The sequence below is a fragment of the Aythya fuligula genome, chromosome 17, assembly GCF_009819795.1.
Source record: "Aythya fuligula isolate bAytFul2 chromosome 17, bAytFul2.pri, whole genome shotgun sequence".
NCBI lineage: Eukaryota > Metazoa > Chordata > Aves > Anseriformes > Anatidae > Aythya > Aythya fuligula.
In genome coordinates this window covers 9,578,693-9,590,675 of record NC_045575.1, presented here as the reverse complement: position 1 = coordinate 9,590,675, position 11,983 = coordinate 9,578,693, and the positions used below count along the sequence as shown (strand labels likewise).

General features: G+C 62.6%; 1 protein-coding gene across 1 annotated transcript; it reads left to right on the top strand.

The window, feature by feature from the left end:
- The first annotated feature begins 471 nt into the window (after positions 1 to 471).
- LOC116496126 (carbonic anhydrase 15-like) lies at positions 472 to 4,852 on the top strand. The gene is made up of 8 exons (XM_032199031.1): positions 472 to 652; positions 1,974 to 2,009; positions 2,639 to 2,809; positions 2,910 to 3,070; positions 3,406 to 3,498; positions 3,763 to 3,829; positions 3,986 to 4,152; positions 4,429 to 4,852. The coding sequence occupies exons 1-8, from the start codon at positions 586 to 588 to the stop codon at positions 4,633 to 4,635; spliced, it is 969 nt and encodes a 322-aa protein (XP_032054922.1). The 5' UTR covers positions 472 to 585; the 3' UTR covers positions 4,636 to 4,852.
- The last annotated feature ends 7,131 nt before the right edge of the window (positions 4,853 to 11,983 follow it).

Sequence of the window (11,983 nt, the reverse complement as noted above, 5' to 3'; positions counted from 1 at the left end):
CCATGCTGGGGGTGAAGGCTGTCGCAAGCTCCTTTGCACGAGTGTGTGTGCATGCAAGGAGTGGGGAAAGGATGGGGCAGCCCCAACCCTCTCTGAATACCGATGGTCCTGCAGGAGCCTGTCTGTGGCCCTGCACAGGGCTGGGGGTGCAGTGGGGATGCTGCAAACCCCCGCTTTAGGGATGGAGAGCATCCCTAAGGGGATGGGATGCCTGCGGCACCCCTGCCACCCTCTTGGCCCCCAGGAGGGCAGCAGGCCGGGCAGCTTGGTGCAGCCCCAGGGCTTTGGGAGGCTGCCGCTGCCCTGCTGCTCCTGGCTGCCCACACGTGCCAGCCCGGGCAGGGGCCTGGCGCTGCGCACAGGGGCTGGCTGGGGGCCGGGCGCTCCCTGCTCCCTCCTAGCAGACGAGGAGTTAAAAACTCAGCCCTTGTGATGAATATTTAACAGCAGTGCTCAGGCTGGAGCTGAGGATTTCTCCGGGGCTGGCAGCGCTGCATCCCGCCCCAGCCCTGCCGCCCGCCCGGGCGCACTGCGGAGGAGGACGGGGCATCACGGCGGGGTGGCCGGCACGGCCCTGCTGCTGGCATGGGGCCGCAGGGGCTGGGGATAACTTTTGTGACTTTGCCTCTTGTCATCCGAGTGGCCGCGGGAGGTGAGATGCGCTGCCTGCCCGCTGCGCTGCTGGTGCCTGGGGTGGCCGGAGGGACGGGCGTGGAGCGCGGGTGCCAGCGGTTTGTTCCCCTTCCACCTGTCAGGGAGTGGATACGGGTCCAGAAGGCTCGGGACTGGGGGACCTGGTCCTGCCCCATCCCTGCAGGACATCCCTGTCCCCACTGTGCTGCCGGGTTGGGGAGGTATTGGCCCTGCTAAGAGGTGGCTGGGTGGGTGCTGATCGGGTCGGGTGGGCATTCAGGAACTTGGGATTTGGGATGCAACCCAGGGAATGTCACCGTGGGTGAAACCTCCAAGTAGCCTGGGGCTTCTGTGCTGGGCTAGGGCATGCGGGCACCCTGCTTTGGGATGAGACTGGCAGCAGCAGGCGCTCATCTGGCTCCTGCCAGGGGATGCTTGTGGTGGGGCAAGGGCAGCATGCTGCGGCTCTGAGGGATCCCGAGAAGCTCAGCTCCCACTGCATGGGGAGGAAAGCCCAAAATCCCTGTCCTGGGGACAGTCCAAGTCTGGCACCATCCTGCTCCAGACCCTCTGAGGCTGCTGTGCAGCAGGGATCTGGATGCGGGGCCGCAGGCCGGGCTGTCAGCAGCACAGGTGGTGCAGGAAGGGCTCAGCGGGGGCTGCTTGCCTGGCCCATCCCTGCGGGTGGCTGCGAAGGGCCGAGGCTGGGGGCTGCTCTGTGCCACTGCTCCCCCGGCACAGCATCCGCACCCTGCAGCCAGTCCCTGCGGGCACATGTGGTGCCGGGGGGGCCGTGCTGCCACGCAGGGATTTGGGGCCGGTTGGTGGGACTGCGATGGGAGCAAAGCCCGCAGCCCTGGGAGCTCCAGCTCCACGGTGTTCCCGCTTCCCTGCCGCACTGAAGCCCGGTGTGGAGCGAGTCCCCGTGCTGCCTGCCTCTGAGCGCTGACAGCAGCGCTGGTGGGAGGGAAGCGGCTCTGGATGAGGATGCTCCAGGCGACGGGGCGAGCGTTGTCCCCGTGGCGTGGGTGCAGACCTGCCCACGGCCACCCCTGCGTGCTGCAGCCACCTCCTGCTGCCTGACCAGCCGTGGGGGCACTGAGGGTGCTGCAGCCCCCCGTGACTGCCTCCCCCCTCGGGCTGGGGCTGCGGAGATGGGGCCCGGCCACCCCCAGGGGGTGACCCAAATTGCACAGAGCTGCCCGGGAAGCCAGAGAGGGGGTGAGCATGCGGTAATGCCAACACCAAGTGGGGCTCAGGTGGCTGAGGGGGGTTTCTCTGCAACAAGAGGGGTTTTGGGGTGCCCCCGTGGCCCCCCTGACCCGTGCTCTCTCCCGCAGGGCAGTGGTGCTACGACTCGCAGGACCCCAAATGTGGTGAGTGGGGACAGCCCCGGCACAAGGGCACGGCTCTGTTTCGGTGCCCTCCCTGCCTTGAGAGGCACCTGCCCTCGGTACGCCTGGGGGCACATTGTTTGGAAGCACACAAATAGCTTGTAAAAGGTTAATTAAGGCTCAAGGAGCATTTAATCAGCTGTTACAGCCCAGCTGCTTTATAGCCCTCGGGTGCACGTGCACCGTGCCCGGCCACCGCAGCAGGTCAGCCGTGTCCAGGAGCGCGAGTGGCCGGGCTCTGCTTGTTGCTGCCCCGCAGAGATTTGACTTCACAACAATTAAACCAAGGCGGGCAGCGGCCAGGGCTGGTTTTGGCTGAGGAGCGGGGCTGGCGGGGGGCAGCCAGGGCTGCACAAAGCCGGCCACATGCCCCGGCAGAGCTGTGGGGACTGCTCCTTAATGAAGGCAGTGGGTAATGGGGAGCCTGCGGGGTGGGCAGCACGGGGGGCGGGCTGCAGCTCCCAAGGTTTCCAGCCAAAAACCTCCTCAGGGTAATGAGAGAAGGGATGGAGATGGTGCAGGGACTTCAGGGCCAGCTGGGGGCCTGGCCACCCTCATCCTTGTGTACCCCTGGGGGTGGAGGTAGCTCACACGGCCGTGCCCCCCCGCAGGCCCCAGCCACTGGAAGGAGCTGAAGGCCACGTGCGGCGGCAGCAAGCAGTCTCCAGTGAACATCAACAGGCGCCGGCTGCAGAGGGACAGCGGCCTCGGGGACATCGTCTTCGAGGGCTACGACCAGGCCCCCCCGGGCAAGTGGAAGCTGGTGAACAACGGGCACACGGGTGGGTGCTCTGCCCCCACAATGGGCTCAGCCCCCCGCCGGTGCTGCAGCTCTCCAGTGTCCCCGCGGGGCCAGCCCTGTCCCTATCCCGTCCCTTGCAGTGATGCTGAGCCTGGAGGGTGAGCCGGCCTCCGAGCACATCGCCATCAGCGGCGGGGGCCTCCCCGGCCGGTACCGCGCGCTGCAGCTCCACTTCCACTGGGGCAGCCCGGCCGCAAATGGCTCCGAGCACACCCTGGACGGGCACCAGCTCCCCATGGAGGTAGGCGGGGAGCAGCCCCGGTGCCCACAGGGATCATGTCTCAAGTCGGGGAAGGGAGGGAGGGTGGGCGTGAGTGCGGCTCCACCAAACACCTTGGGATCCTCTTGGACAAACGAGCCTCTGTGCCTGTAAGGTATTTATGGTCTGTCAGAGTAGAGCAAAACTGACTCACTGCGGCTGGAGCAGATGCTCAGGCACACAGGCTGTGCATCCCCTTTCCCCCTTTCCCACCTCTGCCTCGGGCACATTGCTCTCCCAACCCAGTGCCTGGTGAGGTCAGGGTGAGGTGGGGGCTCGGCTGGGTACCCATGCTCAGCCCCTCTGTCTTTCCCCAGCTGCACATCGTCCACATCAACGCCAAGTACCGCACCCTGGGGGAGGCCAAGGGGCACCCGAGTGGGCTGGCCGTCCTGGGCTGCTTCTTCCAGGTAGGCTGGTGGTGGCTCACAGGGTTGGTGATCTCCAGCACCCGTGGGTTCAAGCAGAGCACTGCTGTGACCACGGGGCAAGTGTCCCCAGAGGACCCGTATGTGTTCCCAAAAGCTCCTTAGGAAATGCCGGCTCTGGGCGATCCCTGCCTGAGCACCCCCCAACACCGTGTAAAGCAGGGGCCCCACTGCTAACTCCTCCACCCCACTGCCAGGCTGCAGGATGGGCTCTGCCCACCTGAACTGCTTGCTCTTGCCTTGCAGGTCTCTGAAGCCCCAAACCCCAACTACAACACAATTGTCAGTGGCCTGAGGAACATCTCCCATGCTGGTGAGGCATCCTCGTGCTCCTGCCCTGGGGCACGAGCAGGAGGGGAGGGGTCCGGGGGTGGGCTGGGGCAATGAGGGGGTTGTGGGGCAGCGGATGGGGGTGGCCCCGCTGTCCCCTGTCCTGGTGTGGGCTGAGTGCCCGCATCTCGCCACGCAGGGCAGTCTGTGGACCTGGCCTCCACCTTCCGCCTGAGCACGCTGCTGCCACGCGCCAGCCGGCTCTCCAGGTACTACCGCTACCAGGGCTCCCTCACCACCCCCGACTGCAGCGAGGCCGTCGTCTGGACCGTGTTTGAGGAGCCCGTGGACATCGGCTGGGCGCAGGTAGAGTGGGCGGCCCTGCCGTGGGGCTGGAGAGCCTCAGGTGGCCAAAAGCCGTGCCATGAGCATCGTGCTCCTTGTGCGTTTCCTTACACCTGAAAAATACAGGGGAGGTAAAGGGGATGTCTGCTCCTGGGGCACTGGGCTGGGCTGTGGGGCTGGGGGAGCTGAGCAGGGTGGGTGGATGAATTCACTTGGCCCCGTGTTTGAGCCATGTGTGCCCCAGGGTTGGGACACGCGGTGGCACGGCTCCCAACCCCACACCTCTCCCCCTGGCAGCTGTGGGCGTTCATGAATACCGTCTACTTCCCGGCCTCGGGCGCTGTGCCCCAGAAGATGACCAACAACTACCGCCCGCCGCAGCCGCTCCACAGCCGCAAGGTTTTCGCCTCCAGGGACGCCACCTCCAGCCGCGGCTGCCCCTGCCACCTCCTGTCCCCGCTGCTCCTGCTGGCCCTGCTCAGCCCCCTCTCGCCATCCCCATAGGGTCCAGCACCCCCGCCCGTCACCTCCTGGCCCCCAAAATCTTTGCAAAGAAGCAAGGCGACGTCTGATTCATGGGAAATGGGGAAAAAAAATAAAAAAAAGCACGTCGGGGCAGCAGCTGGGCCAGAGTGCTGCAGCCCTGGCTGGTGTGGACGTGGGGCTCAGCCACCCTGTTGCGGGGCTATGGGGCCTGTCGGGGCTGGAATAAAGGCGAGCTCCTGGCCCCGTCACTGCCTCCGGCTCCATGTCCCTTCAGTGGTGATGGTGATGGGTACGTGGCACGGGGGGCTGCAGGGAGCTGGGGGCAGCAGGATGGGGCCAGGCTGGCTCTGTGATGGTGCACGGCTCTACCGTGAGCCCCAGGTGCCGAATCCTGGCCCAGCACGTGTCCCTGTGGTTGCCGTGTGTGCAGACGTGGCCACGTTGCCTTCCCCTGGGCCCTGTCAAGGGGACGTGGCACATCTCAGCCCCGCGGGGTGCAGCACGGGGAATTTGTGGCCCTTTCCCAGAAGCTAATTTTAGGCCAGCAGAAACTGCTGCAGCTGTGCCTGTGCTGCCCTGCCCGCGCCTTGGGGCAGAGCCACACAGAGCGGTGACCCATCCTTACCGTGCTGATGCTCCAGGCCTTTCCAGCCTCTTTTGAAGTTATGGGAGTAAGAGCACAGGTCCTCGGCCAGCAGCAGAGGGGGGCTGCCTGGGCTTTTCTTCATTTCTGGGGGGAAAACGGTGCTGCGGGCCTGCACGGAGCCAGCCAGGGCTGGGGTGTGGGTGCGCTGCAGATCCAGGGAGCCCAGGGGACCCCTGGCAGCCACAGAGCGTTTGTGGCCCCCACAGCCACTGCCCGAGCTTGGCTCCTTCAGGACAGCCCCTGGGAGAGGGCCACGGCAGGGTGGATGGGAACCCCTGGTGAGACGGAGCTTCCTGGGGGGCTGCAGCACACATGGGTGCAGGAGGGTGCCTGAGTATCCCCCACGTCTGGCCTTTGGGCTCCCACTGAGGTCCACAGAGGGGAAGAGACATCTCAGGCAGGCGGCCTGGAAGGTGTCTGGCAATGACCCCATGCACTGACTGCAGACCAGGGCAGGGGACGAGCCTGAGCTGGGTCCGGACTGAGACCTTCCTGGAGGAGCAGTTTGTTGGACTCCGGGGGTGCTGGTGCTGCACCTGCACGGCCCGGCTTGGTCACTGCAGCCGAGCTCCGGCCGTCACCGCCCTGGAGCAGCGGCCATGCTCAGGGCCCTGAGCACTGACCTGCCCGCAAGGGCTCCATGAGTGCTGTGCAGGGGGTGAGAGGGTGCCTGGGGCCAGGGCCAGCCGGCACGTGTGGGGCCACGCTCGACCCTGCGTGCCTGCCCCTGGTGAACCACGGCCGGTGTGGGGGCTGCAGGCTGGTCCCTGCCACCTTGCCCTAGGGCAGCGTCCTCTGTGCCCTGTGGTGTCCCCACATTAAGGGGCTTTGAACATGCCCATGGGTGAGCCTGGGGAGGGGGACAGGGCCAGGAGCAGTGCAGGAAGCCCATTGTGTGTGGCTGGGGACAGCAGAGGCCCCAGGAAAATGTGGGGCACTGTGCAGCAGCGTGGCACAGAGCGGCCCTGGGCCCAGCAGGACCACTGGTGGCCTGTGGCTGGAGGGGACCAGTCTCTGTGGCCACAGTGGCACCAGGTGGCTCTGGGGAGTGAGGCACAAAGCCCTCTGGCCATGTGAGCCCCCCTCAGACACACACACACACAATTTCACTGCATCCATGGTTCAGCCTCAGTGTTCAACATGGCTGCATGATGGGCACTTTCATGGCCCAGTTTTAGAATCACCGTGTTGTTTGGGTAGGAAGGGACCTTAACATCCGCCTTCCCCAGCCCCCTGCCATGGGCACGCCACCTCCCACCACACCGGGTGTCCCAAAGGCCCGTCCAGCCTGGCCTTGGGCTCTTCAGGGATGGGGCAGCCACAGCTTCTCTGGGCAGCCTGGTGCAGAGTCTCACCGCCATTGAGTGAACAATTCCTTCCTGGTATCTAACCTAAACCTACTCTCTTTCAATTTAAGGCCATTACTTCTTGTGTTATCACTGCACTTTGCAGCATTTGCAGTGTTTGAGGTGCTTCTACAAACTGCTGCACTGACATGCCCCCAGTTCCCTGCAGCAAAATGAGACCAGAGCCTGCTCTGGAGTCAGGGGGCAGAAGCTCTTCACCCCCCATTTTCCCAAACCCCAGCAACCATCACTGGGGAGCTGCCTGGAAACCCCCTCTCTGAGCCATTGCCAAAATGGAGCCCAAAATGAGCTTCTGCTCCTGGCCCTGCTGGCTGCCATGCCAGGCAGCGGCGCTCTCAGTGCCGCGTGCTGGAAAGTTTGTTCCGAGGAAGCCGAGCGTGCCGTGGCCATGGCTATTCCTGGCCACCAGCTGGTGTTTGGCCAAAGTGGCCGCATGTTTTCGGCCAGGATGCGATTTTTAGCAAGAGAAAGTGCTGCCCCTGAGCCCCGTGGCTGCGGTCAGCACATCTGGCCAGAGGGGAGCGCAGGCCCAGCTGTGGGGCTGGTGATGTGCAGCTGCACATACATGCGATGACCAGCTCGCGGTGCCCTTCTAAAAATGCTGAAAAACATGGCAGAAACACTTAAAAAACAACACTTGGCCCAGGGAGGCTGCAGAGGGCTGGGGAAAGGCCGTCTGTCTGTCCGGGGATGGGGTGTGCTCAGAGCACGGTGGCTGCTGGCAGGGGCAGCGCTGTGTGTGGTGCAGGATCCAGCCCCGGGGTGCACACCACATCCCCATCACCTCCCGTGAGTTCCCCCCCATGCCACAACTCTGGCACTGTCAGGCTGTCAAAGTGGGGAGAAAAATCAGCATTTGGCTTAAAAACTTCCCCAAACGGCTCAGTGAAACAAGCACCTTGCTCATGCCCGAGGGCCTGGGGCAGAGCACATCGCTGCACACATTGCACACACGCTGGGCCTGGCCCCGCTCCTGCCTCCCCGCTGCCACCTCCCCAGCCCCAGCACTGTGCCTGCTCCCGATGTGTCCCAACAGCAAGCTACAAACCCGTTCATGGGAGTCTTAAACAGTGATGAAGCTCAACTCACGTTCATTTTTCAGACGAGCTGTTTTCAGGACATCAAGAGATGGCTTTGTTGGCACACCTGCATCAGGAAACGTGGCTTTTTACAGTAAACACCGGCAGAAAACAAGTGTTTGCTTCCTTTCCAGAACAGGTGCATAGCTCTGTTGGGAGTTTTACTTTATTAACACGCTAAACTTGAAATGACAAATATTTTTAAGCAGCTCAGAGGTGTTTATTTTTGAGTTGGCTCAGCTTGTTTATGACCTGGACAAGCCATGCAGTTTCTATTTGTTGCTATTTACCGCCGCGCGGGCTGAGTGCATGGCTCCAGAAAAAAACATCCCAGCGGCAGGGCTGCTCGGGCTGCCCAGCTGTACAGCGGGCGGTTGCTGTTTTGCCACTGCCATGCAAATTTTCTCTTCTCTGAGAGCGGGCGATTTCGGTCAGGTGGTACTTGCTGCTGAGCCCGCCTGAAGCATTTATTAATTTCATTTAATTCCCCTTTAATCATGGTGCAATGGAAGCTGTGCTCTCTGAGCTGCCTGCAGCCAGGGATGTGCTGCAGGGGGAACATTCCTAATATATTTTATTTCACACATTCTGGGAAATCTGCTCCGTATTTTGGGATTCTTGAGTCTGCCTTGTGCATTTCATGGCAGGTCGCAGTGTCATGGACAAGCTCAGCCATGGCGCTGCCTGGAGGCAGGCAGGAATTACTGGAGTAATTCCATCTGTCAGCAAGGATTCAGGTTGACCCAGTGGTGGAGTGGGAACAGGGGGCCCAGCATGGACAGGGCGTGGCACACGGGGACAGGGCCATGGGCAGAGCAGCGCACCCAGCCCCGGTTGTGTGGGGTTGGCGGTGCCGCATCCTGGGGGCCCTGTGCACTCGGTGAGGCAGGGTGTGCGTGTGTGTGTGCGTGTGTGTGTGTGCATGTGTGTGTATGTGCGTGTGTGTGCGTGTGTGTGTATGTGCTGGGTCGCCCAGGCTGGGCACCCACCCTGGCACGGTGCTGCCATCCCCAAGCAGAAGCCAAGCTCGACCCAGACCAGGCCAGCTCGGCCCAGCCCGAGGCGCGCGGCGCGGCGCTCGCTTGGCGCGGCGCTCGCTCTGCTTCACACGTCAGCGCTCGCTGGAGACCGTTTCACTTCCTTTTTTTCTGCCAGCTCGGGCCCCCCAGCGCAAGTTTTGATTGGAGACTGGGGAGTAAATTTAGCTCGGGGACGCCCCGACCCCGCACAGCTGCACGGTGGGGCTGGTGGGGCCAGGGGCTCTCAGCACTGTGCGCCCCTGCAGCTGGAGACCCCTTGCAGCTGGATACGCTGCCCCACACCTTCCTGGAAAAGCTGGGGGGGGCGGGCAGCCCCCAGGGCCTCACACTCACCCTGTACCCTAAACCGAGCTGCCCCTCTGCCTGCTTCCACCGGCCAGCTGAGGCTATTCTGAGCGCCCGGCTCTTGCTTTCGAGTTTCAGCCCTGTTGCCTCCAGGAAACTCAGCTATTTGCGTGGCTCACAGCTGCCGAGACAGGGCTGGGGACGCCCCCGCCCTGCTGTGCCCCGGCCCCGCTGCTGCTGCATGGCAGGAGCTGCTGCCACGTCGCCCCAACCCACCGAGCTCCCACGAGCTGGTGGGGATGCCCAGGCTCACCGGCAGTGAGATTTGGGGTGATGGGTGGGAAAAGAGAGCACGCCCCGGCTGGTTGGGGGCACAGATGTGGAGGGGATTTGGCCTTTTGGTAGAGAGAAACTACCCCCATTTATCAGCCCCCCCACCCAGAGCCCCCGCTGAGCCAGCACCACGACCCCCAGCCTGGGCGCGCAGCCCCCTGTGCAATCCAGACCCTGCGGGAGCACCAGCTGCCTCCGTCTGCAGCTAATTAAAGCCTTCCTGAAGCATGTCATTTACTAAATTAGGTCCCCCTCGATTTGAAATTAATGGCAAGCTGGGGAAAAAAAAGAAAAAAAAGGCGACTGTTTAAAATTTCACCAAAGGACACCGCAGATCGAGAGCGAGAGCTGCAGCTGGGTGCGGAGCCCCTGGGTTGTTTTCCATCAGCACGTTTTCTCGTTAGCAAGTCCCACCACAGCAGGGGGGTCAACTTGGGGGGGTCAGCCAGGGTGCTGCTGTGCCCCCACGGGTGGCACTGCCTCGCCCCATGCCAAGGCCCTGTTTTGGGTGCAAAGCGGCCCTGTTGCAGGAGGCAGGGCAGCACGGCGCTGTGATGTATAATTCAGCACGCTTTCCTCAGTGGGCTGCTGCTTACGGAAATGGTTTAGCAAAATCTTTTAATCAATAATTAGTGAGTTCCCCCCTCCAAAGTCTGAATTCCGAAGCCAGAGCCCAGCTCACAGCTGGGAACCCCTGCACGGTATTTTCCAGCCAGAGCCTCAGGGCACCATTTGCCAGATCTGTCAGGAGCGCTGAGCCTCCAGCCTCCCGAGAGGGGAAGGAAAAGAAAAGCCACCCTCCCTGAGCCCATCTTGGCACTTGTGCCACTGCAGCAGGGCAGCCTGCAGCAGTTTGCCTCGGGGCTTGGCTTTGTAACCATGGGCAGAGGGCTGCGATTTGGGCTGGGACATGGGGCTGGCGGGGACCTGCGTGGCAGGGAGCTGCTGCCCAAGAGAGCCCCGGTGCCACGGAGGGGCTGTCTGAGGCCCTTCCTTTCCTGGCACGTCTGGGGTTGCTGCTCCAGCAGGCGCTGACCCCTTGGAGGTTTGGCCAGGCAAGGAGCAGGGCAGTGGGCAGAAGCTTTGCCCCCCGGATCTGTAAGAGTTTGTATTTGGCAGGGTATTTGTACTGTAGTTTTGGCTTAATCTTCTGAGAAATCCTCGCGTAGGAGCTCTGCACCCCCTCGGCAGGTCCCAGCTCTCAGCTCAGGGACACGGCGACTGCAGGCCACAAGTCCGGCACATGCTGGGGGAGAACTGCTGGTCCCTGGGGAAATCCCAACAAAGAGGCACGGGGCACAAAGCAGGATTTCACCTTCCACTGACAAAACTCAATTGCTGGAGGAAGAAAATGAAATTGAGACCGATCCCATCCATCAAACACTGTCCTCAGTGCCATTGAGTGCACATCAGTGTCTCCCAGCCCCTTCCCAAAGTGGAGAAAAGTCCCCCACATCACTGAAATGTCACAACTCCACAGTGAAGAAAACAGCCAGACTTGGCTTCAGTGCTGCACCAAGTGCAGGTGTCTGTGTCCCTCCTCCAGCATCGGTTTAAGGCCATACAAAAATCTCTGTCCTGAGAGTATGGCCGGCCCCTGCTCCTGCACCCACCAACAGCTGGATGGAGACGTGGGGTGGGCAGAGGACAGGGTGGTGGGACAGATGGAGGTGTTGGTGTGGGTGGGTGAGTGGATGGAGGTGTTGGTGTAGATGGGATAGCGGGACGAACAGATGAATGTGTGGAGGTGTTGTGGTGGACGTGATAGATGGAGGTGTTTGCATGGACTGGGTGGGTGGAGATGTTGGTGTAAATGGGGTGGATGGGCAGATGTGCTGGGGTGGGCCGGATGGATGGAGACATTGAGGCAAACAAGACAGACTCGGTGGGAGCACACAGGGCTGACAGCCACACAGATCTTTCTGCTTGCTGGCTGCTAGGGTCTCTGCCCAGAGCTGCCCTGTGGGGGCCACAGGAAAACCTCCCTGAGGCCGTGATGGGGATGGGACACACACAGGGGCACATGGTGTGGGGACCAGGCTGCTGCAGGCATGAGGCACGGGGACAGCGTAACGTGTGAGCGGCCACTCCGGCATCTCCACCCACAGGACACCGGGATGACTGAGCACACAGGGACGGAGCCAGCACTGGCCATGTCCCCAGCACACGCAGCAAGGGCAGCAAGTCCCTGTGAGGGACCCGGCACCCAGACGCCAGTGAGTGAGGGACAAGGCCATGGCCAAGCTCTCAGTGCCAGCACAGTGCTTAGACTGCCCCAAACTGCCTCAGAGTGTCCTGCCTTTGGTGTAGGAGGTGCCAGGGGGGTGCATCAGTGTTCCCAGTGCTCAGCCAGGAACCCCAAGCACTCCCAGCACTACCAGTGTGTGCCTTCCCCCCCAACCCTTCCCCACACCAGGGCTGACCCCGCTCCGCACGGGGCAGTTGGCGCGCACAAGGACACAGAGACACGGATGCAGAGCCAGCGCTAGTTCAGTGTTGGTGTTTATTCGTGTGACACCCGGCGGAGGGGGACAGGAGCAGGGGACAGGCATGGGGGGGTGGCGGGGGCATGAAGAGGGACATCCGGGTGAGGAGGGGGGGCTGCTGTCACCAGCA

Bases quoted from the DNA above. Each gene is read 5' to 3' on its own strand.
- LOC116496126 (XM_032199031.1), top strand. From the start codon at position 586: ATGGGGCCGCAGGGGCTGGGGATAACTTTTGTGACTTTGCCTCTTGTC. The intron at 3,071-3,405 runs GTAGGCGGGGAG...GTCTTTCCCCAG, and splicing joins GGCACCAGCTCCCCATGGAG to CTGCACATCGTCCACATCAA. The intron at 4,153-4,428 runs GTAGAGTGGGCG...TCCCCCTGGCAG, and splicing joins TGGACATCGGCTGGGCGCAG to CTGTGGGCGTTCATGAATAC.